This window comes from Triturus cristatus, chromosome 6 (genome assembly GCF_964204655.1).
Source record: "Triturus cristatus chromosome 6, aTriCri1.1, whole genome shotgun sequence".
Lineage (NCBI taxonomy): Eukaryota > Metazoa > Chordata > Amphibia > Caudata > Salamandridae > Triturus > Triturus cristatus.
The window spans coordinates 892,539,327-892,563,193 of record NC_140589.1 but is presented as its reverse complement, the minus strand read 5'-3'; the positions used below and the strand labels follow the sequence as shown (position 1 = coordinate 892,563,193).

Sequence of the window (23,867 nt, the reverse complement as noted above, 5' to 3'; positions counted from 1 at the left end):
TTGCCCAGCCTGGTACCAAAACTGATGACTACATCACGTGATTCAATAAATTACATTCTTCTTGACTGCAAATGATGAAACTATCTACTACTGTTATCAATATCAAATGCAATACTCAAATATGAAAAGGCCTGGATTTTTTTCAATCACATGGCTTTTTATTGGAAAAGTTAAGGGTTGTACTGGACTTTAAACCCAAGGTCATAATAAAAGTTTTAGTAAAGTTGGTACTTATACCTGTGTCGTTCGTAAAGGTAACAAAGTATTCAATCAATTTCTTTAGGTCATTGGCCGGAGAGGTCATAAGCATGGCGTGCATAATCAGCGTAAAGTAATACAGGAATAGTCCTAGCTTCTCCCTAATGGAGGCATAACTTAACTGGCAGTCACTAGGGCAGAGCGTAAATATACACTATAAAAAGAATAGGAGCAAAAAAGCAGCCCTGCCGAACACCTCTTGCCAAGTTAAACAATTCAGTACTTCACAACAGCAACGCTCAAAATACACAGTTGGCAGCCATCAGTACAGTATCTTTCAAGAGCTACTAAAAAAATCAACATCTGACATTACTGGGTAACTGACATCGTTACCACCTTCTTTCTCTCAAGTGAAGCTGTTGGGCATGATTTAGTGTTGAGGAGTGAGACATTCCGCACGATATTACCACACAAAATGTGGAAAACTCCTGCCAAGTTTCACACTGTAGGGAATAAAGTCAGATTTCTCTCTATCTCGCCATCGCAAGCCCTGTGCGACTCCCTCGCCACCTTCTTCCACCGCAAGATAGCAGACATCCACGACAGCTTCAACACCCAGACAGCCCCAACAGACAGCAACACAACAGACAGTCCGCACACCATCGACCACGACCCCCTGCTAGCCTGGGCCAGCGTGAGCGTCGATGACACCATCAAGACCATGAGCACAATCCACTCCGGCTCTCCGTCAGACCCATTCCCGCACCACGTCTTCAACAAAGCAAGCAGCTCCATCGCACCCCACCTGCGCAACGTCATCAAAATCTCCCTCGAGACCGCGACCTTCCCAGAGAGCTGGAAACACGCCGAGATAAACGCCCTACTCAAAAAACCTAAGACAGACCCATGAGACCTCAAGAACTTCTGGCCCATCTCTCTGGCCCAAGGTCAACGAGAAAATCGTCAACAGACAGCTAACCCGTTACCTCGAAGAAAACAGAATCCTGGACCCTTCCCAGTCAGGGTTATGCAGCAACCACAGCACCAAGACTGCCCTCATCGCCGCCACCGACGACATCAGGACATTGCTGGACAATGGTGAGACCGCAGCACTCATCCTCCTAGACCTCTCCGCCGCCTTGGACACCGCCTGCCACCGCACACTACGCGCACGCCTCCACGCCGCAGAGATCCGAGACAAGGCTCTGGAATGGACCACCTCCTTCCTCTCTGGCAGAACCCAGAGCGTCCGCCTCCCCCATTCCGTTCCAAAGCCTCCGAGATCATCTGCGGCATACCCCAGGGATCCCAACACTGTTCAACATTTACATGGCCCTGCTCGCACAAGTCGCCCAACAGCACAACCTCAACATAATCTCCTGTGCAGACGACACTCAACTGATCCTCTCCCTCGACAAGGACCCTATCACCGCCAAAGCCAACCTCCACAAAGGAATGAAGGCCGTCGCCGACTGGATGAAGATCAGCCGCCTGAAGCTGAACTCGGACAAGACGGAGGTCCTCATCCTCGGCTCCAACCCCTTAGCCTGGGACGACTCCTGGTGGCCGCCCCGACACCCACCGACCACGCACGCAACCTGGAAATCATCCTCGACTCAACGCTCTCAATGACCGAGCAAGTCAACGCCGTCTCCTCCTCCTGCTTCAACACCCTCCGCATGCTCTGCAAGATCTACAGATGGATCCCGACAGATACAAGAAAGACAGTCACCCAGGCCCTCTTCAGAAGCAGATTCGACTACGGAAACGCCCTCTACGCAGGAGCCCCAACCAAGCTCATCAAACGACTACAACGCATCCAAAACGCCTCGGCGCGACTGATCCTCGACGTACCACGACCTGGCCACATCACCCCCCACTTGAGAAACCTGCACTGGCTCCCCGTCAACAAGAGGATATCCTTGAAGCTCCTCATCCACGCACACAAAGCACTCCACAAGACCGGTCCAGCCTACCTCAACAGACGGCTCGCCTTCTACATCCCCAACCGCCAGCTACGCTCCGCCAACCTCTCACTCGCCACCGTCCCGCGCATCCGAAGAACAACCACCGGCAGGAGATCCTTCTCCCACCTCGCCGCCAAGACATGGAACGCCCTCCCACTGACCCTACGACAGACCCAAGACCTGCTGACCTTAAGGAGGATACTCAAGACCTGGCTGTTCGATCAGTATTGCCCCCCCCCCCCCCAGCGCCTTGAGACCCTCGTGGGTATGTAGTGCACTTTACAAATGATTGATTGATTGATTGATCACCAAATCGGCTGACAGAATGGAAACTCTTGCATGTTCCAGCATTGCAATCTTCCACTGGCGTTTTGGGGTAGAGGTTTTGAGGCCCCGAGTTACAGGACAGGCATAGAGTTGCCATTTGACCATTCCTTAAGAAAATAGGATGGAATTCTTTCCAAGTACCTGAGTATTCAAGCAATGCAACTGAAAAAGCAATATTGACAGTATTCCGGGTGCAACCGGTGTGTGTGCCTACTGTTTTGCACCCCCAGGGCACTGTATTATTAAAGAAGGGGCCACAGGCACTTCTCCAGGTCAGGACCTTCTGTAATACAGATAGAGCAGACATTCCACAATTTACATGGGGGAGAGTGCATCTAATTTGTAATACGGTCCCTGGGGCTTTATTTTCTTCGTTTTGATGGGTGTACAGTTTGCGAGGTACTTTTAGACATTATTCTAAGACCGCTTCAAATCTCTCTGCAGTTTATTTCCAGGGGTCCTCAGAACTCAGACACGCACCAATGCTTAGTGAATAAAGACCATTATTTCTTATAGCTGCAGTATCACTTATAATAAGCCTACTTTTGTCAACACAGTCAAACAAGCTTTCTGTTATAAACACTTTATCCCGAGGTCCTAAAAAATATCTTGCACTCATTAACAAGATTAAATCCCACACTTCACCACTTAAAATCTGTCCCAATCCTTATTTAGGACGAGCCTGGGCAGCACATGCACTGCTCTGCAAGGCATGTTGTATTCAAGTAGGGAGTTGAAGCACTTCCCACTCTACGCCCATATTTTCTATTGGCGTGTGTCATTCTCCACTGTAAACTGTGGCTGTTCATTGGTCAATAGGCTTAATAGTCCCTCCTTAGTACAGCCTTGTCTCATTTTTTTGTAACCTCCCATAGTGACACCCCCTGTTACGTGTGTTGTCACTCTGTAGGCTTTAATTACACCCTCCGAGCACTAATTCCTCAAATAGCTTTGTCCTGCCTGCTGTTGCAGGCAGGACACACTCTCTCCTAACACTTTAAAAAAATGTTTATAGCATAGGAGCAGAACGCATTTGCAATGCAATAGGTCTCGCATTTGAGAGAGTTTAAGCTATTGGTATTGTAAATGACAATGCCTTTTATTTACCTGTTTTAAAAAACAACACATAAATAAAAGGCATTGTCATTTACAATGCCAATAGCCCTTTCCCTTAAGCAAGAAGGGTCCACAGTACTGCACCTGGTGGTCGTTATTAGTGGGGGCCTGTCAGTGTGAGTGTCAGGACTCTGCCCACAATGAGAATCCTCCCCCTGATGATGACGGGGACATCAATATCAGAGTCAATCCTGTGCTCTTTAGGATTTAGCCTTGATGTTCCCAAGGCTGACAGAGAGGACTCTAGAAACCCTCTTCCCAACTTGTCACAGAGTGGCATGGGATCAGCAAGTCTCAATAATCCCATCTCACCATTTGACGTGATAGGAAAGATCCCCTTTTCATTGGCTAACACTTAATACGGTTAAAATGATATGACTCAGCACCCACTCAAGACTAATATTTCTAGTATTGGAGATATTATAAATTCATGATTTAACTACATAATGCACCAACTCCCAGAATCATTTCCTTGATAAAATGAATTCTGTATTCATGATTTTTTCATTTAAAATGTTTGATTTTCTTCTCTGATTTTGCCGTAGCCAACATGTTTTATTCAAAAGGACTTCTTCAGGGCTTCAAAACACACAATATATACACATTTAAAACTCAATGCACAAACAATAATAGACATATTAAGACATTACAATATGTTCATAACACAACACACATACAAGAAAACAACCTATTTTGTCAATGCCTCATCATATCATTTTATAGTTGATGGAGCGTTTCTCTGGGGGTCGAAAATTAAGATGGTTGGTCTTCTAGACTTGAGTAAAAGTACTAACAAAGAATGAATGTACTATTTTTTCAGGTTTCAGCTTTTATATAATGGCACTGGTACTGCTGATCACACAGAACTCTTGATGTAGGTTCCAAGGCGCTGTGCCTACAAGCGCGGTTCCACACTCTTCCCCATCACATTGAAACTGAGCACAGCCAGACATTTGCACTTCTGTCTCCTCTCCCTGACAGAAATCTGCAACATTGTATTGTTTGAAAGGGAAATATCACCCTATACTTTTCCTCTATTTATGTACATCTAAGCTACGAAGGAATTGAGCTACAATCACTGGACCGGTAGATGATAGTAGTATATATATGTCCATGGGACTGATACCCCTCACCACAGGATAAAGCCTACTTGGAACCAAGAGGCCATCAGGAGCCCAATCATCTCCCACTAATACCCTGACCCACTGAACAGTCAAGGATTATTCCATTTCCCCTAGAGTAGAAGCATCTCAAATAATGACCCATATTTAAGGCATCACAGAAAACCTTTTTCCCCCAAATAATAAGGAGGCATTATCAATTGCAGGCTAAGGTGTATACTCTGTAGTGCTTGTGTTTCAAGTCCAGTTTTCCAACCAGTGAACAAATTCAAAAATATGGGTCACTGAATATGCATACAAATTGTGTACTGTAAAACACACTAACATAGCTGACGTGTTGGTCTTTCCTTATTCGAAGAACCGCCTGAGCAAACATGTAGTGACTTACTGATATATGTTTCTGTAGGATTTTTAAAGTTATTCCAGTGTGTAGTACAACAACAATAAAAAATGTCCCAAACAAATGTATTCCAAGATGATGGAACTAGAGATATTCCTTACATTGGCATGTGAGGAAGCCCAGAGCTCACAAACTGTACCTACGTTTTTGAACTGTCTTGTCTGGTATCAAAATTATTTTGTAGCTTTCCCCACACCAAATGCTAGATGGAAAAGTGAAACACGAAACCAAGATGACGCTTGGGTTGTCTGGGGTGACAAATGTCTCAGCCGTATGAGGTAAAGGGGAAGCCTGAATAACCAGAACAATCAACAGAATATAAAGCTATATTACATTCAAAGTCAGACACCTTTAAAGTTACAGGTGTAGACAAGACAGACTACATTGTCTCCATGTAGGAAATATAGAGCACATCTATTCTAAGGCAAACCCTCTTCAAAAGTTAATTAAATTTAATTCAATATTTACTGTATTGATTACTTAAAGTAAAAACAATTGTTCTATCGAATACTCTCATCACTTTAGCAGAGATACTCTTCTTGCACACTAAAAACGTTGATCCCACTGCCTCATGGGTAACTGACCAAATGGAACAAATTGATTCAGGCACAGTTAAGTCTACTTGTCAAATACGGCAGGTTAATAACTCCTTGGCTTTCTTGTTTGTAGGAAGATCTACAGAGGTAACAAGCATTTGCAATGCAATAGGTATCGCATTTACACGAGTTTAGGCTATTGGCATTGTAAATGACAATGCCTTTTATTTTTGTTTTAGTTTTTAAAACATAAATAAAAGGCAGTGTCATTTATAATGCCAATAGCTTAAACTTGCGTAAATGCGAGACCTATTGCATTGCAAATACTTGTTTTGTTCTATTTAGTACTTACTAGACACAAGGCGTCGCAGCGCTATACCACATTACACTTGAAAATCTAGCAGACAGTTTACTGAGAGACATTGATGATGAGTCATCACTTCGTAACTCACAACCATGGGCTTGTTTCTCACATTTACAGAGCACGAGCCGAGCCCAAGGAGTCCACACAGGGAGAGGGAGTGGGGGAGGGAGCGACAGGAAGAATGAGAAAGTGAATAACACGCTTTGGCGCCCTGCCGTGAGAGATGAAAAGCTATAGATTGTACAATACAAGGGAGTGAGGGAGCAAAGCTTGACAGAGAAAGCCAAGTTTAAAGTGTCACTGGTGCTAGAAGAGGTGGTAATCCAGAGGTTTACTGTGGGTGGTTGAGGCCAAGGAGTGAATGTTTCTTGAATGAAACATGCGCATCACTGCTTGCCCTGAGCCCTTTTTCTGGGGTGAAGATGGAGTCTTTGAGGTGCGCAGGGTCACGGCCACATCCCAAAGGTGCTGCACTTTTCGAAAGCTCTCCAGTGCAAAGGTCGGACTACTCTTTCTTTCACATTTTTATATAGCGGTATTGGGGCACTTTGCATGACCGATTACATTACACTAAGTCACATGCATTGTTTATATTCATGGGTAGTTTTGCGATTTGCTCAGAATCACAGGATACTCAGCCGGCGCCGGGACTAGAGTCTGGCTCCCCAGCTCCAAAGACAGCAGATGACACTGCACCCCCTCCCCGCATCACCCCAGCCCCTGCCTCAAGGTCTCCCCTCGACTGGACTCGGTTAAAAATCAACTCTTTCTATGTCAAGGCCGCGTTATTTGAGGGGCTGTATCTTATGGTGAGCGTCTTGGGTTTGTTCCTGAAACCTCAGCAGGGGGGGGCGGGGGGGTATCACATGCTGTCAGTGCAATGAAAAAATAACCACAATTAACACTTCAAACGGAGACGGCATTAATACGCATTTATGGAAAGCAGGGCAGGGGATATCACTGGCTAATCGGCGCAAGTATGATAAATGGTGTTGATTTCCAATGATGGAATGAAACACTCGGGCTGATAATAATTGTAATAAAAACACAGAGTCTGCCGGGAAGCCCGAGCAGCAATGCTTGCAAAATATGCAGGCAGGGTGGGCGGGGCCTAATGCCGACAGGGCGGACACCAACCCCGCTTCCACAGGCCCCGGACACAGAAGCAACGACAATAGATCTCGCCGAGGTGATGCAGCGCATGCGCTGCACTCGCAGGCGAGACCTAAAAACTGCAGAGATGATAAATAACGTCAAGAGATGCTAATACTGCAGGAAAACTTAAGAGTCTGAGTTGAAAATGCTAAAACTCTGAGGTCAGTGCCAGCTCTGGAAAGCATGAGAGGGAAGGAATAGAAGAGGTACTGGTGAAGTAAAGTGTACAAAGTGGAACCGTACATATATTTATGCTTGTCCTCTTGGTAATGAAATTCAAAATCTCCTGCCTTGATTACATTCAGAGGATGGCTGACACATTATTGCTATGACATAATCAGAGTGACACGCAAATTATAATTGGGTACAGTAGTCAAGGCAAGAGTCATTTTCAGAAATAAAAGGGTGAATAAAAATGCAGTCTCCTAGCTTTTACATAAGGGATTGCATTAAAGGTACAGAGGATGTGTTCATAAGCACAGATTATCTTGAGGTCCTCAATCACATTTTAGAGTAGTGTTCTGTGACAAGCGCCACAGAAGACGTGTTGTCGAAAAAAAACTTGGTATACAAAAATCTTTTGGGGAAAATGCTGTAACAGAATCATAGGATAAAAAAATCAGACATTAGATAATGGAAAAGGGTAAGGTCAACAAATAAAGTATGGTATAATGTAAGTAAGGGGTTAAAAGAAAAAGGCGAATGAGTTAGGCTTAGGCAAGGGATTTAATGGAGTCTCCCTCATTTATATAACACAGGAATTACACTTGGAACTCACAAAATAGGCAATGAGATTTAAAAAAAATTAAAGTATTTAAACACTGGATCTGAAAATGAATCACCCCAAAATAATCTCAAAGCGATCAACAGCCCTAGAAACATTCTTGACAACATGCAGTTTGGCCAATTTGCGAGTTGCAACATGCTATGGTCGTACCTTTGCCCCTTAGAATGGAAAAAATAATGCCCACAAGTAAGGGAAATCTCAAGCAACGCCAAATTTAAATTTGTCAATTTTAATGTTCTGCATGGCACCATCTTGGACTCATCAAAAATTAAGAAATGTTACCCAGAACATGGAATGGGTATGCAGTGCGTTAAAGCCTTGCCCATTTACAGCACTACGCTTAGAAAGTACACAAAAACAATGTCTGTTTAGTATAATCACAAAGGCAGACAAACGCACAATAGGATATCAATTTGTGACAAACGGATTATAGCTAGCAAAACACCACATAGCCATACATTGGCTTCATCATAACGTCCCCTCGAAAAAAGCATTGGAAAAGTGCATAATAAAAATCGCCACATTTGAAGGACTGTGCATAAAGCCCATCAGAAAGGATGAAAAAGCACCAGATAATATAGCTAATTGGGCATATACGATTACTGAGTGAATACGAAACCCAGAAAACGAAATGTTAGAAAAACAACCACCATAGTTCAATAATTATACTGTGCAATTAGAACTGTGCACTCTGTAATATGACATTTTATGGAAATTACCTTCAAGTTCTAATTGATGGAAATGACTTGATGTTTTGCTTCAAATATGCTATAAATCATCTTACTGTGAAGTGTGTGTGAAGCAAGGTGCGCGATAATGATGGTCAGGAGACAAAGTCCAAAGGGAAGAAGTTTATTCTTTACAGAAAGGTCCCATCCAACTGCTCTCACCACTGTCCTGCTCTCTCTCCGATCATCATACCTTCACATTCCAAAATGACCAAGCTACATTCTACAGCCTAGCAATCCATGCCATCCCTTGATATATGTCCATATATTACAGCGTGTTACTGTGATAATTTCAAAATTGCTATCTTAAAAGCTCACAATCTTAAAATACAGATATAAAAGTTAAAAAAGGTGTCATTTAAAGGTGGAAACACAGTGGTAGGATTGAGAAGTTGAGGGGAGATAGAGACCTTTCAAAATACAGCCGGAAGCAGAGTTATGAAAACTATTTTGTTCATATAAGAAAAGCACAATCAGATGTGATAGGTGCGGTGAAAAAACATATTAAAGGGAAAGAAGGAGGGTAGCCATGAGTGGCACTCTGAAAGCAGTTTCTCATCCGCAGCTATGCGGGAGCAGCTCTCTAGCACCATTTATTGCCAGAAACAAGTTTATGACTGATAGCTGTTTGCATGTAGCAATGACTATACGTTTGCCAATAGCTCTTGAGTGATAACAAAGCCTACTACAGTGGGAAACAATAGAAAAAAGATGGCTTTGTGTATATATGCGTGAATAAGATAAAAAATTAAATATGTGATGACAAAGGGTATGATTATGAGAATGGCACACAGGACACTCCACCACTAACTGTCAAACCGCTGGTCTGCCCACACTATTTTGAGATCATCAGGTTTCCGCCAGCGGTGTGTGTGCTGACTCTGCTGTTGGAAACCTTACTTAAAGCCCTGACAGAATAGAGCCTGGTGGTGTTAGACTGTTAGAACTTCAGGGTGCCTGCCCTATTTTGAGTGGTCAGTCTAATGTTTTTTTTCTGTATGGGGCCGCCAAGGAAAAACCTAGCAGACCTGAACAGAAAAAAATACCAATGAAGCCCATACTCTTGGAGAAAGCTACCAAAGCGTCTGGGTCGGTAGTATTTTTTTTTCAAAAAGAACTCCTGCTTTGGAAGTTTGTTTTGAAAAACAAAAAAGTTTAAAAGTTTGATTAGCGGCAGCTTTAAGCATGGTGGCCACACACCAAACTGTCTGTGCCTTCCAAGGTGCCGTTGTAGTGTAGTTTTCAGATGTATAAAAGTCCCTCATGCTTTCCGATGGAGGAAGAAAGACACATCTAAACAGAGAATACAAAGAAGATGACACTGAACTACTCCTTTGGGCTGATTCAAGAGGGGACTGACAATATCTAAACATTGCCTGAATGCTAAATGTTCCAAAGCCAAAGAAGCCAATGGCTGAAAAATGCTGAACCAAGGCTCCTATGAGTGTGTGTAGAATACTTTTTATTTAAGATGAGTGGCACAAGGTCCAAACCAGTCGAAGCTAAAAAGACCATGTGAATGTGTACCGCCGAGTGTGTGAATTAAGGGTAGAAAGCATAGTCACTCGCATCACTTGAATCCGTCAATTACACATAAAGAACCCAAGTACGGAACTGACGACGGGAAACATCTATTACAATGCAGGCATTAAAACATAGTGCATAGTAATAGAACTCATAGTAACGACACACTCATGGTATTAACTGCATTGTTAAGCCACGTGTTGTTTTAGCATGCGTGATAACAGATGCTATTCATTGACGACTATACCATCCTACTATAATCCAGGGTGCCACTATGAAAGTGGCAAGAGGCTAAGTTAGGAAACAACAGACCAAAGGAGTGTTACAACTGTAGAAATAATCGCTCTCTTTCTTTCCCTAAAAACCATTAAAAAAAACCTCCATTTTAAATTAGACAAAAATCTCTCTTTGGACACCTAAATCGTTGCTGTTTTATTTATATTATTTACTCCTCTATAAAGACTTTTACAAATCTGTAATTGTTTTACTCTTATGGGCAAGAGACCACTACCACAAGCCTTATTAGCGCCTAAAAGATCCATTTTCTGTCTGTTGGACATTCATAATACATTGGCTCATCTCTGTAAAGGCTCCCAGAGATGTGATCATTTTGTTCTGTGCACCAGTTACTTGTGTCGACCCTGGAGGCTGCTAAATCTCTGTGCATTGATTAGTGATCTATGTAACGTAGAGGTCTGGCTTTATTAAGTAACAAACTCCTCAGATGTACTTTGCAACAGTCTGGTGCAAATTCTTTGTTTGCACAGCCATGGCGAATGTGCCTTTTTTTTTAGCCCTCCTCATCTTTTAAACATCTCACTCAATAACTTCTAGAAACTATTGGCCATCTTGCTATGGCAAATGTAGCTTCAATTACTTGCAACTACTGTGATGTGCCCTTTTTTTGGTGGACATGTGTTTTACGAATGGCTCCAACATAACATAACTTTCCAGGGTACATAATCGACAGTATCAATATTGAGACACAATCTTGACGTCTAAACCACCCCGGTATGGCCAAGACACATCACATAAACTTCCATCTCGGTTCTATGGTGTGACCTAGGCAACATGTTGGTAGTGCACATAAGCAATATAAATAAATAAACGAACAAACAAACAAATACATTAATAATAAATAAACTGACCCAACTCCTCGATGGCAGTATTTTCTTTTGAACTGGAAGACGCTTTGAACAACCTTTTCCACAAGTTTGAAGGGTTGGTTTATTTGGGGTTCAATCAAAGGGGTGAAATGAATTACTCCCACGTCCACCTTTAAAAAAGAAGCCATCAGAGGTTAACGAGCACAACATCCAGAAGAAATGAACAGCTTTAACATGAACACAATAGTCTAAAGTCTTTAACAATTAGCTGCACCAATAAACCAACATCTTCCACTGTTAACAGGCACATCCCCCAAGTCTCTTCCCCGCAATAATAACATCCAGTCATTTTTCCTCAAACTAATGAAGACATTATCTGGGAGATAGTATAAACACAAGACCATATTCACAAAGGTAAATTTGGTCGTAAACATACATTTACAACCAAATTTACACATGCATGGAATTCACAATGGGAGATTCACTACACTTGTATATCTCGCAATAGGGGAGGGAAATAGGCCTTTCAGGGCATGGTTCACCTAGAAAGTTTGAGAATGTCCAAAAATGTGTATTGTTGTTGGCATTCCCAAACTCTGATTAATCCCTTTTCCGACCTGCAAAGGCCTGAAAACTTTCTCTAGGACTGGGCTATTGTGAATCCCTTTCCAAGAGTGGGAAGGGGGATGGATCATTCCTGGATTTAATGTGTGAGTAGGGAACAGGCTTTTTCCATAGGGAAAAATATTTTCCCTGTGAATAATTTTTTCAAAGTGCATTTGCACATTGGATCCAATATTCTCTGAAAAGTTCTCTGCTATTTAAAAATCTAAACAGCAGGAATAGGATCCCACCGGGAAAGTCACATGAACATCCAAGAGTACACCTGGAAACCTCGTGAGTAAAAAAGTAGTAAAAATAAATTCAGGCAGAGACACATATTCTTCCTACATTTGCCATGAATCTGGCCCATGCAAATCATACAGCCTAACAGAAATCACAGCCACCACGTCAGCTCACACATTCACCTACTGTGGGACCACAAATGTATGGTATGTTATGCTTTAGTGTCCCATTTTGTTCGGTAAGGTCAAGGCTAGCACTTGAGTACTGCACCATAGACAGAAGTGCGTTGTCTATTTCCATAGGATCTTCAGTAGTGTGGGTGTGGTTAATATTGGTGTGTATGTTTAATGTGGTGTGGTTTCATGTGCTTAGCTTGAGGTCTTTATCAATTGGGGTACATGCCATTCAAAGGACTGTTATGGGCATTCCTCAGCTTGAGGTGTGTTTACTGTGGTTTCTTGTTAGGGTCCACAATGTCCCTTTAAACTAATCCAGCAGTGGACTCTTGTCTTTGGAGAGGTATATTGTATGAATAGCAGGAGGCTGTTGTGAGGTCCTACTGCTCAGTCATCTATGTGTGCTAGATTACTGTGAATTGTACCGATTAATGTGTTGTGCTGACGGTTGTGGTTGTTGGTCAAAATGATGGTCGGGTCTGTTGTGAGCTCTGTAATATCCAACTATAGGGAATATATGAGATGTGTTGGATATGAACACAATGTTCTCTCTAATGTGTTATATTGTCTAGTGTCTTAACTACTGAAACTGTTATAAGCACTGCAACTTTTAACATCTTTTTATTTTATTAAGCATTTTCATATTACAGAAATACAATAAAGAAAAAATATGAATAGAGACGAGAAGTGAAAGCAGTACAGTAACTTCCCTATGTTACATGAGAAGCCAATATAAGCGTTTGTCAATTTCATACAAGACAATGTGAAGGCATTGTAGAGTAGGCTGGCAGAAATAATTGGATAAGTCAGATCAGCAAAATGTATTGGCTATTACAGCTACCATGGATACCTCTCATGGTTAGATAGCAGTCTACTTCTCGTGTGAAAGGAAAGAATTGGTAAGAGAAAGGAACAGTAGTGTATGAAGGAGTGACAGGGTAAGAGGGAAGGGAGAATTAAAGAGGGGAGGAGCATATCCCAACATCTAATTTTGGGAAGAGGGTTGTTAGATGGGATTTAGCTTGGTACCCTTAACGGAGGGTGTGGGGTCTGTATGGAAGCGTCTAGGGGCAGCTAAAGCAGTCTAGATTTACTGTGGTTGAAGTTTTGGTCGAGGATAGTGTTTTCTGCACTTCTGAGGAAGCGAGGTAAGAGAAAAATTTGAAGTCTTTCCAAACGCAAAGGATCGTTTTGACTTCTAGTGTGAATAGCAAGTCGAATAGTAGAAGTTCTGTTTGTTAAGTGATGGGGATAGGGAAGAATCCAGGGGCCTAAGTACAAGAGGACTGGGTGAAGAGTAACTTTACAGTGGAAGATATTTGTTATGGTTTTTTGTAATGTCTTACCAGTAAGAACGGAGAAGAGGGCAAGAAAATTGCATGTGTACGAGGTCACCAACCTTGGATGAGCAGTTCCAGCATTTGACCGAGTTTGATAGACCCAGTCTACACAGTTTACCTTTGGTCCAGAAGGATCTATGTAATAACACAGTATTTACACTGTGAGATGACGGGGAAGATTTTGAGCTTGGTTGCTTGTTTCTATGTTTCCATATATGGGAAAAGTTTTCATCAGCTGAGTGTACCCTTCTCTAAGGCAGGAGCCAGACCATTTGCTATGAGACTTTTGTATGGGGTAGGGAGTGTGCTCCTGAAGCATTTTATAGATTTTAGAGGCTTGGCGATCTTGAGAAGCGAGTAGAGTTAGTTTCTTTAGAATGCTAAGATTTTGCGGGTTCAGAAAGGATTGCTTACGATGAATCTGCACTCGGAGCTTGAGGAAATTGTCAAATTCCTTATTGGGGAAGTCAAAAGATGTTTGTAGGAGGGAGAAGTTAATAGGGTTGGCTCTTTCAATCAGATTTTTTTTGTGAAAATGTATTTATTAAGGTATTCAGAACAATACAAAACAAATCAGTACAGCACTGCATTATTAAGTAGTATCACGGCATTAGATTGGCAGGTGTGGGGACAGAAGTTTCCCAGGTAAGTGCAGGGAAACAGGGTGGAGGGACCAACATCAGGCATCCATATACATCAAGAACCACATGAGGGGATGCCACGAACGGCTGAGCTATTGGTAGTTCTCAAGTGGACCCACCAGCCATAAAAAGGGCTGGTTAATGTGCGTGTGGGAGGGTCCTGGGCCCAGTTAATCGTCCCAGTGTCCTCTATCGCATCAGGGTCTGTGTAATATCCCTCCGGTGTGGTGGAGTCAGATCCGTCTCCCAGTATTGTGTAGTGGCAACCTAACTTGTCTAGCATAGCACCCCAGTTCTCCATGTCCCTCTCTGCGTTGTTATCCGTACTCACTCTCTGAAGCCGGCATTCCTCTCCTGCCGTTTATTCCAGAAAGCAAATACACAGAGATGATGGACAGAGCGCAGAAACCTTTCAGACACTCACCCCCAGTCACAGATTTGGGTTGAATCCATCATCGTTCTTTAGCTCCCTTCGCCACCCCAGTTCAGACCCAGTCATATGCAAATCAGTCTTGACCCTGTGCCTCATGGGAACGTTCCACACTGAAACGCCAAGCCAGGTGTTCCCTGGACCGGAAACAAGCATCGGTTTCGGGGTAACACCCTCATCAGCCAGGCTAGCTTGAATCCAGTGGCAAAGTAAGCAAGGGACCCACATCTGGGCATACCATGCCAAGTAAGGGGGAACAAAGCAAATACAAGGAAATTATGGACGGAGCGCTGAAACCTTTCAGACAATCATCCCCAGTAACAGATCTGGGTTGAATCCATCATCTTTCTTTAGCTCACTTCGCCAACCCAGTTCAGACACGCCATATACAAATCAGTCTTGACCCTGTCCCTCATAGGAACAGTTCAGACCGAACTGCCAAGCGAGGTCTTCCCTGGACCGAAAACAAGCATTCGGGGACCGGTTTCGGGGTAACACCTCTCATCAGCCAGGGTAGCTTGAATCCAGTGGCAAAGTGAGCAAGGGACCCATGTCTGGGCATATCCTGCCAACTAAGGGCGAACATAGCAAATACAAGGAGATGATGGACGAAGCGCTGAAACTTTTCAGACTCTCACCCCCCAGTCACAGATCTGGGTTGAATCCATCATCGTTATTTAGCTCACTTCGCCACCACAGTTCAGACCCAGCCATATGCAAATCAGTCTTGACCCTGTGCCTCATGGGAACGGTCCAGACCGAACTGCCTGGACTTCCATGACTTTGCCCATGTTCGGCTCACATTGCAGGCGGTGGTCATGCATTATCTGCAGATCAAGATATCGGAAACTCTAAGTGTCCCATGGAAAACCCACATCTGGAAGATAGGATGCATCCAAGTTAGCCAGGGCTGGCAGGGGCTATATCACCGTTTTGTGGCGATTAACGTGGAGCCCCGATACTGCCCCAAAGTCCACCATCAGTCACATGAGAAGGGACACAGAGAGTTAGAGGTCCTTCGAATGAATCAATGTATCATCAGCATAAATGGATACGACGTGGGTCCTGTCTCTCACCTGTATTCCCCAATCTTGCATCTCATCTCTGAGATATATCACCAGTGGTTCCATAGCGAGGGCAAACAGGAGCGGCGACAAAGGGCAGCCTTGTAGCGTGCCCCTCTTGATACTTAAGGTGTCAGACACCACACTACCCACGAGGACTAGCTGTGTTATACAGGAGTTGCACCCATGCCAGGAACTCAACACCAAGAATCATCTCCCACTTTGCGTCCCCGTGCTTGTCTCTGTAGCACCACAAGGTGCGTCTTCCTTTCCTTCAACTCATGTTACAATTTTCTCCTGATACAATTTGTCTTGCTGAGGCTTACACCTCGGACAACCACCTTAAGAGCCCCCCATGCTGCGTCGCGCAGTTGGGCGGTGTTCCAGTTTGTGATCAATCGCATCTTGGATATATAGGATATTGTGTGATGACCAGGTGTGCCAGCGGATGCTTTTAACATCAATTTTTATTAGTGGGTTGTGAGAGAGTGGGGCATAGGAGGAGTGTTTGAGTTTAACAGTATATTTGATGTCCAGGTGTTTCACTGCCACACTGATTATATTTGCAGAGCGTAGGGGCTTCAAGTGTTTCATTGAGATGGAAGCATGGGGGGTGAATGGGGAGAAGAGACTTCTCTCAATGTCTGTCCAGATGAGCGGGACAGAGCAGGGGATTCGGGTGAAACCAATGTATAGACTGTTTGAGTATGAATGCCATTTGAAGTTTGCTGAAGTTGGGGAGACCAACTCCGCCATTCTCTTTGTCCAATAATATGACCTTGGTAGCAATTCTGAGTCTTTTACTGAGCCAAATAAATTCAATAATAGCCTTGTTGGGGAGTTTAAAAAAGGTAGCGGAAAGTTGTAGAGGGAACACGCTGATTATGAAACGTACCTTCGGTGCATTTTGATGCATTCTAATCTGCCCCACCAAGCCATGTGCTTGGGCATCCATGTCCAGTGGCAGCTGCTTTCAATGCCAAGTGGTGAGGCAGTGTAGGGGAAATGCCCCCCAAAAAGCGCTAACGGAATAAGGAAAAAATTTATAAAAGAGTACTTACCTGCCACTCCTGGCCGCTGCCTTGCTCTTCTGCTTCAGCCCCAATTCCTGACGGCAGTCCACGGGCTGATGCACACAGAGCAGGCTCCCAGATGCCACTGCAGATGCTGCTTTCATGCTGGGAATACTATTACCCAGAAAGAGAGAAGCGCCGGGGTCAATTGAGGGGCCTGGTTTGTCGCACAGACAGAGCCTAGGAGCCTGTGTCTGTTCTATGGGTTGGTGAATTGCTAAGTGTGCATGTTGGTTTGGCGTACTAAGACAGCCAGCCAAACCGACATGGGCACTGTGGTGCCTGCCACTCCTCTTCCCTTCAGCTGTCCATTAGGATGGCCCCGCCCGAACACTCGGCTGGCTCTGGCTCAGTGGAAAATAAAATGATAATAACATTGTTTTATTAACATTTTATATTTCAAGATTGCCTCTGCTGGCAATAAGCAGTGGGTCAACACTCCTTCTCAATAATGGAGGAGCCGTCGCTGACCATGTCTCAATGAGATCTTGTATTTTTTTTAAGGCGGGTGTTGTCAATGTGTGCACGAGAGTAGGGCAGCAATACACAGAGTTGTAGGCCTAAGAATTAAAGGTGATGGTTTTGTCATTTCAGGTTACTGTTGCCGAGGATTGATGGAGTACATAGCGGGTTGAGAGAGAAGATCTTTATTTTTTCTTTGTTTAATGTGTAACCCGAGGCTTTAGCGTAGGAATAAATCAGGTTTAGAATTTCAGGTATGGCTGCAATCACACCTTCAAAGAAGATGAGGAAATCATGGGCATATGTCGCTACTTTGTAGGTTCTGGAGTCAAATGGAATGCTTTTAATGATGAAGTTGTGTTGTAATTAAGTTAGGAGGGGTTCTATGGCTAAGAGAAAGAGTAGTGGGAATATGTTTCCTTTATTCTTCAATTCGTCTCTGACCTCCCAGAAGGCTCTAATTTGTGGATCAGTTTTGCACTCGCTAGACCAGCCTGTGGAAATGTACTCAAAAGTGAGCACACTGGTGCAGGGTCACCCTCTCGTCCACGGGTTGAAAGACTAACAAAGAGAGATCGGCACTGGAGTTGAAGTAAAACAACAAGTTTAATAATCACTCATGAGCGGGACCACGTCCACACAACACTTTCAAGTGTTGTAGGAGGAGGTACACTGAACTCACAAACCGTCGTCTTTATATACAGCTTTGTTGAAATGTAAGCATATGGACAGAAATGGAAAGAACAAGTTTAGAAATCGCTATCAGCAAACAAGGGCAGATGGATGACCACTTGGTCAGCAAATAGGGAGGGGGAGCAGGAATGCTTATGGCAGCAGTAAACACTAAACAGTCAACAGATAACATCTAAGACCAGGTGCACTGGCAGCTACAAACCCCCCAGCACGTACATTGCTTAGCCATGTCAAAAGAGGTCAACTAAAAAAGATGACACAAGCAGGATGCAAAGGCGAACAGCAGAGGACGAAAGAATTACGAAGGAAACTAAATGAACACCACAGCCAAAATGGATGTTGCTTATGCTAATGTAAAATATTACACGTTTCCACAAGCCACTGGAGATTTTGTCTTTCACCACACGTAAAATGTCATCCTTCACACTCTCTTGTTCCCACTCCTCCATGTGGAAACCACATGAATCAGAAAAGATACCGGCAAGACAATAGTCATTCCACGAATTATGATCAACTTCCCCAAGCGGAAGAGGTAATCTGCTAAGAAAATCAGCAATTACGTTCTTAACTCCTGGGACACATTGCACCTCGCAAACAAAATCATGGAGTCTCATAGATAGCCTTGCTATTCTAGCCAAAGCTCTGCACAAACCCTCGGTTGTGAATAACTTGGCCAAGGGCTTGTGATCTGATCGGAGAATGAATTTCTTCCCCCAAATGAACTTCCCAAAATGCTCCATTGCCCACACACAGGCCAGCGTCTCACGTTCAATGACAGAGTATTTCTCCTCAGAAGGGGAGAGTGAACGTGAGGCAAAGGCTACCACCACTTCTAAGCCTTGCTCAGATACCTGTGAGAGAACACCACCTAGCCCAGTACAACTTGCATCCGTGGTGACAAAGCAATTTGCACATGGATCAAAACCTTGTAAAGTGGGAGCATGGGCAATAGCAATTTTAATTTCTTGAAACGCATTCTGGTAAGCATCACTCCGAGCAAACGGGGTCTTATTCTTCATTAATTGACGCAGTTTGTATGTTTTTTGAGAAAATTGGTTGACAAATTTCCAATAAAATTCGGCTAAACCCAGGAAGGACCTGAGTTCATCCTTGGATTTGGGTACAGGGGAATTGACAATAGCATCAACCAATTTTGCTTTAGGTTTAATGCCACTATCACAAATCTCATGCCCCAAGTATGTAACAGTTTTCTTGGCAAATTTACATTTGCTGCCTTCAGCAGCCAAACCATTAACCTCTAAGATTTTAAGAACTCTGAGAGTAGCATCATGGTGAAACTTACTCTTTCCCATAATTAGGATGTCATCTTGAAAGAAGATGACTTCAGGAATGTGACTGAAAAGTTTGGACATCAACCTCTGGAAGACTGCAGACGCTAAGCTGAAATGCATGCGTTTAAATCTGAAGCAACCAAAGGGAGTGCAAAACGTAGTGAGATGTCTACTCTTAGGATCAAGTACCACTTGATGGTAAGCTGCGGACAAATCTAGTGTGGAAAACCGGCTAGCATGTCGGGTCAAGGACAACATCTCATCAATTCTGGGGAGTGGGAATTAATCCACTAAGATGTTGTTGTTCAGGTATCATAAGTCAACACATAAACGGGCCTTGCCATTGGCCTTGCGGGCAATGACCAATGGAGAAACCCACTCTGCAGCTTCAACTGGTTCAATTACATTGGCCTCTAACAACTTGTCCAATTCAGCCTTAACCTCAGCTCTGACAATAAAAGAAATGGTGCGTGCTTTATGTACTTTGGAAATAGCTCCATCCTTCAGTCGAATTTGATGAGTAAATCCTTCAAGATTACCCATTTTGCCAGAAAAGACTGAGGGAAACTCTTCTAAAACCTACTTCTTTGTGTTTTCACTGTCACAAGAAATAAGTACTTGCTCCCTGCTATTGGGGTCAAGGATAATATTTAGGTTTTTCTGATCTTCTTTAGCAATGTACAGTTTACCGGTAGAGTGCCTTCCTTTTAATCAAAACACCAGCACTCTGAAACCTAAAAGATCAATCTTTCCTCCTGTAGAGCTTTCAGGAGAAATGTCATTGGGTTCTAACCAATTATCAATACAGGAAATACAATGCCTCTCCCAAACATCTTGAGAAATGATTGTGTAAGGGGAACCAGAATCAGCAGCAAGTTGAATGGAGACACCACCCAACAAAACTTGAGAGATGGGTTTAGAAGAGGACATGTCAGAAATATTTAATACAACATTCTTCTTTAGGTTAAACTGAGTTTGTACCTCCTCATCACTAGAAGTAGAGTAGGTTTCGTGTTCTACCTCTTGACGCATGCTACTTTATCTTTGGGTTCCCTATTGGATTTTCTTTTGCAAGCCCTGGAAAAGTGTCCAACAATGCCACATTCTAGACATGTTGACGATCTCGCCGGACACCTGTCGAAATTAGCAGAGTGAAAACGACTACCACATCTATAGCATTAAGATTGCCAACTTTTCTAGGCTCAAAATTTTCTTTTTTTTTACCATCAACCTTATTATCATGGTTACCTTTGTGACTGACTTGGCTATCAGAGATTTTACCCACAACATCATGAGACAAAGTGGCTTTAGCACAACGTTCAGATAATTCGGCCTTTTTAACCATGGCGACTATGTCTTTTAAAGTGCCCTCACCTTCCACCCATAACCTGTCCTGCATGGTCTTATTTTTTGTATACATGACAACTTGATCTCGTACAAATTCGGCATGTAACTCTGCAAATCTGCACTTGCTTGCTAATTTCTTTAGCGCAGACACGTATTCTTTGATACTTTTGTGTTTTTCCTGCTTCCTCTGAAAGAAAGCATGTCTTGTTACGGCAATGCACACAGTGGGAGAAAAATGGTCATCACGATATAAAATTGCAGCTTTAAATACATCTATAACTCCCCCAACCCTCTCATGTTTTTGTAACTCATTGTATAAACGTAGACCTTCAGGGCCTAAACAGTACATAAGAACTCTTTTCTTCTTTCTGGAGAAAAGGTTCCACTTAAATCCTCAAGGTTTGCAATGTAATTAAGAAAGTACTCCTTCCAGTCACTCCACGAAACAAGTGGTTCCCTTGGAACAGGTAAAAATTCCTTTGGGGTATTAATGTGCATAGCAGAGCCCATAAAATCACCAGCTGCCGTGCTTGTACTGGCGCTTGTAGACATGGTCAATTAAAATAAAGCAACAGAAATATCACTAAAGTAAATAAGTACTGTTCCACTTGAGTGAAAGTCTTCCTTATAAATTTGAAGTACTAGTAGGAATAACGCACATAAACGGAGTAGAATGTGCCCTCAAAATGACAGTAATGTTTTAGAAAATTGCCCTTTTTAAAAGGTTACTGAGCGCTGCTCAGCACCCTTGCAACTCAACACGTTGTAAAATAGAAAGAAAATACCCTTAGCTGTAGTGATCTGCCTTAGTTCCAAATCCATCTTCAAGAAATGAAGGCTCCCTGAAAATCCGAGTGCCGATGCACGCTTATTATTTTATTGTATTGGTATTTTAGGGTTTTCAGTTTGTTGATCGTTTCGATGGAGTGTTTAGGGACTAGAAGGCGCTCCTGCTGTTTTACTTTAGCCTAGTTCCTCAAGTTTTCTGGTGGCTGTCTTGTTTTTGTTGCTCATAATACTGATCATTCTGCTCCTGATTGTTGCTTTCATGTCTTCCCAGAGAGTCCCTGGAGAGATCTCTGGAGAGGCATTCTCTTCAAAGTATTTAACGATTGCAGAGGATATTTCTTCTCTGCTGGTAGGGTCATTTAGTAGCATCTCGTTGAGACACCGCAATCTATCTGGATTCTGAGTGTGGGGTAATGAGATGTCTAATGAAATTCAGGCGTGGTCTGGGATAATATGGGTTCAATCCTAGGACAGGAGCAGGAAGGAGTTACTTTCTGATTAGTCAGGATGTAATAGATTCTTGAGTGGAAACTATGTGGGTGGGAATAGAAAGTGAACTTGCTACCTATTGGGTTAAATGGCCTCCATATATCAGTTAGATTGTGTATTGTGCATACGTTTTTCATCTGTATGTGGAATTTCACTGGTCCGAGCTTGCAAGGGGATAGCCTATCTAACAATTAGTTCATTGGAATGTTAAAGTTTCTTCCTAATAGTATGTTAGAGCCATTTGGGATTCATTTAGCCTTTAATTTAGATCAACCCAGCATTTGGGGCAGTCGGTGATGGGCACATATATGTTCATGATAAATAGTTCCTCATTATGTTGGATATTTGTGAGATGACCCATCTGCCATCTGAGTCGTGTATATTCTTCATGACTTTAATGCCAGAGGACAGAGACGACTCCGTTTTTTTATCAGTCAGGAGAGCAAGCCAGTTCCGAGTACCAGTTGTTTAGGAGATTGCAGGCAATATCCTGATCTATTCTGGTCTCCTGGAGTAAGAGAATATCCCCTTTCAGTTTATGTCAGTATTCTATGATTTTCCTTCTTTTGACAGGGTGGTTAAGCCCCATTGTGTTTATCAACAGAATCTTAAGAGCGCTACTATGCATAATATGTGCTGTGGGGGTCTCGGTGAAGTTTGGGAGGGTCTGTGGTGCAAGAGACGTATTTTAGGTCACTGGATGACATATGGGACCGAAGGCTGGGTGAAGTGGACCAATTAGGTTTGGGATATCCCCGGGAGGGAAGGAGTAGGGGAGAATGAATGGCAGGCTTTGGAAATTGAGAAAAACAAAGTGAGGAGATAATAAATAGAAATCACGATTTCCCATCCCAAGACGGAAAGTGGGGCCAATGGTAGCCACAGATCCACCCAGTGAGAGCTACAAGAAGGAGTGGTAGTAAGAGAGTGTTGCAGCCGGCGGCAGAGGGTCTGATGGGTGGCTGAGTGATAGGCAGTTGCTCAGTTGAAATTTGTTAGCAAATATTTGGAGTAGCTTGGGCGTGTTTTGGGTTATTGGGTTCATTAGGAGCTTGAGAGTAAGCTGACATTATATAACTGAAGTTAAGCAAACATTTTAAATGTACAACTGGGTTGACAGCAACAAAGCTCAATTAAAGCACATTAATAGAGAGTTTCGCTGATTAAATAATTTATTAGAGAACTGATTGACTAAGGAGTCTACACTCTGTAGTCATGAATGAATTAACTACAAGGTAATATGTAAGGCATGCGGTTGCAAAGTCTTCATTAGAAGTTTGGCCCCATTACAGTTTGATAAGCCTGCGACTGGGAGTAGATACAGCAACTATGACAGGTTCGTCGTTGTGGAGCTATGGAGTATGGAACATACATGGAAAACATATTTGAACCTTAGAGCATTGAAATACATTTGTATAATTTGAACATTCATAAGTAACCATTGCTTTAATCTCTCTAAGATGTGCCTTATGTGTTGTGAGATAGAAAATGTGTCAGAGGTTAATTTAGGGTCCACTTTGGTCTAGTCATTGTCTTTGATAAAGAGCGGCAATTATATTATCCTTGGTTTTGCTGGGGGGGGAAAGTCGGTGCATGGTTGTGTGTACATGGGAGTGCACGTGTATGATTGTCAGTGTATGTGTAGTGTATGATATTGGTGAACATGAGCTTTTACAGTTGAGAGTAGTAGTAAAGTGTGGATGAGGGAATAGGGAGATGTGAGTGTGGATGAGGGATAGGTGGATCGCTTGTGATGTGGAAGAGCATTTAGGAGAGTATAGTTGAGCCGACGTAGCAGTGTGAAGTAATGCCATTCTACATTAGGTCTTGAGTAATTCCGTAAGCAGTTATGTCATAAATTGAGTGATGTTGTCATGTTGTCTTGATGTATGAGAT

At 43.0% G+C, this 23,867-nt stretch overlaps 1 protein-coding gene across 1 annotated transcript in view; it reads right to left on the bottom strand.

Moving 5' to 3' along the window:
• TFB1M (transcription factor B1, mitochondrial) overlaps positions 1-23,867 on the bottom strand; it is a 437,604-nt gene that overhangs the window by 1,713 nt on the left and 412,024 nt on the right. Inside the window, exon 8 of the mRNA XM_085611532.1 lies at positions 11,372-11,499. Within this exon, the coding sequence (XP_085467658.1) occupies positions 11,372-11,499 (128 nt within the window). The remainder of the gene's footprint in view (positions 1-11,371; positions 11,500-23,867) is intronic.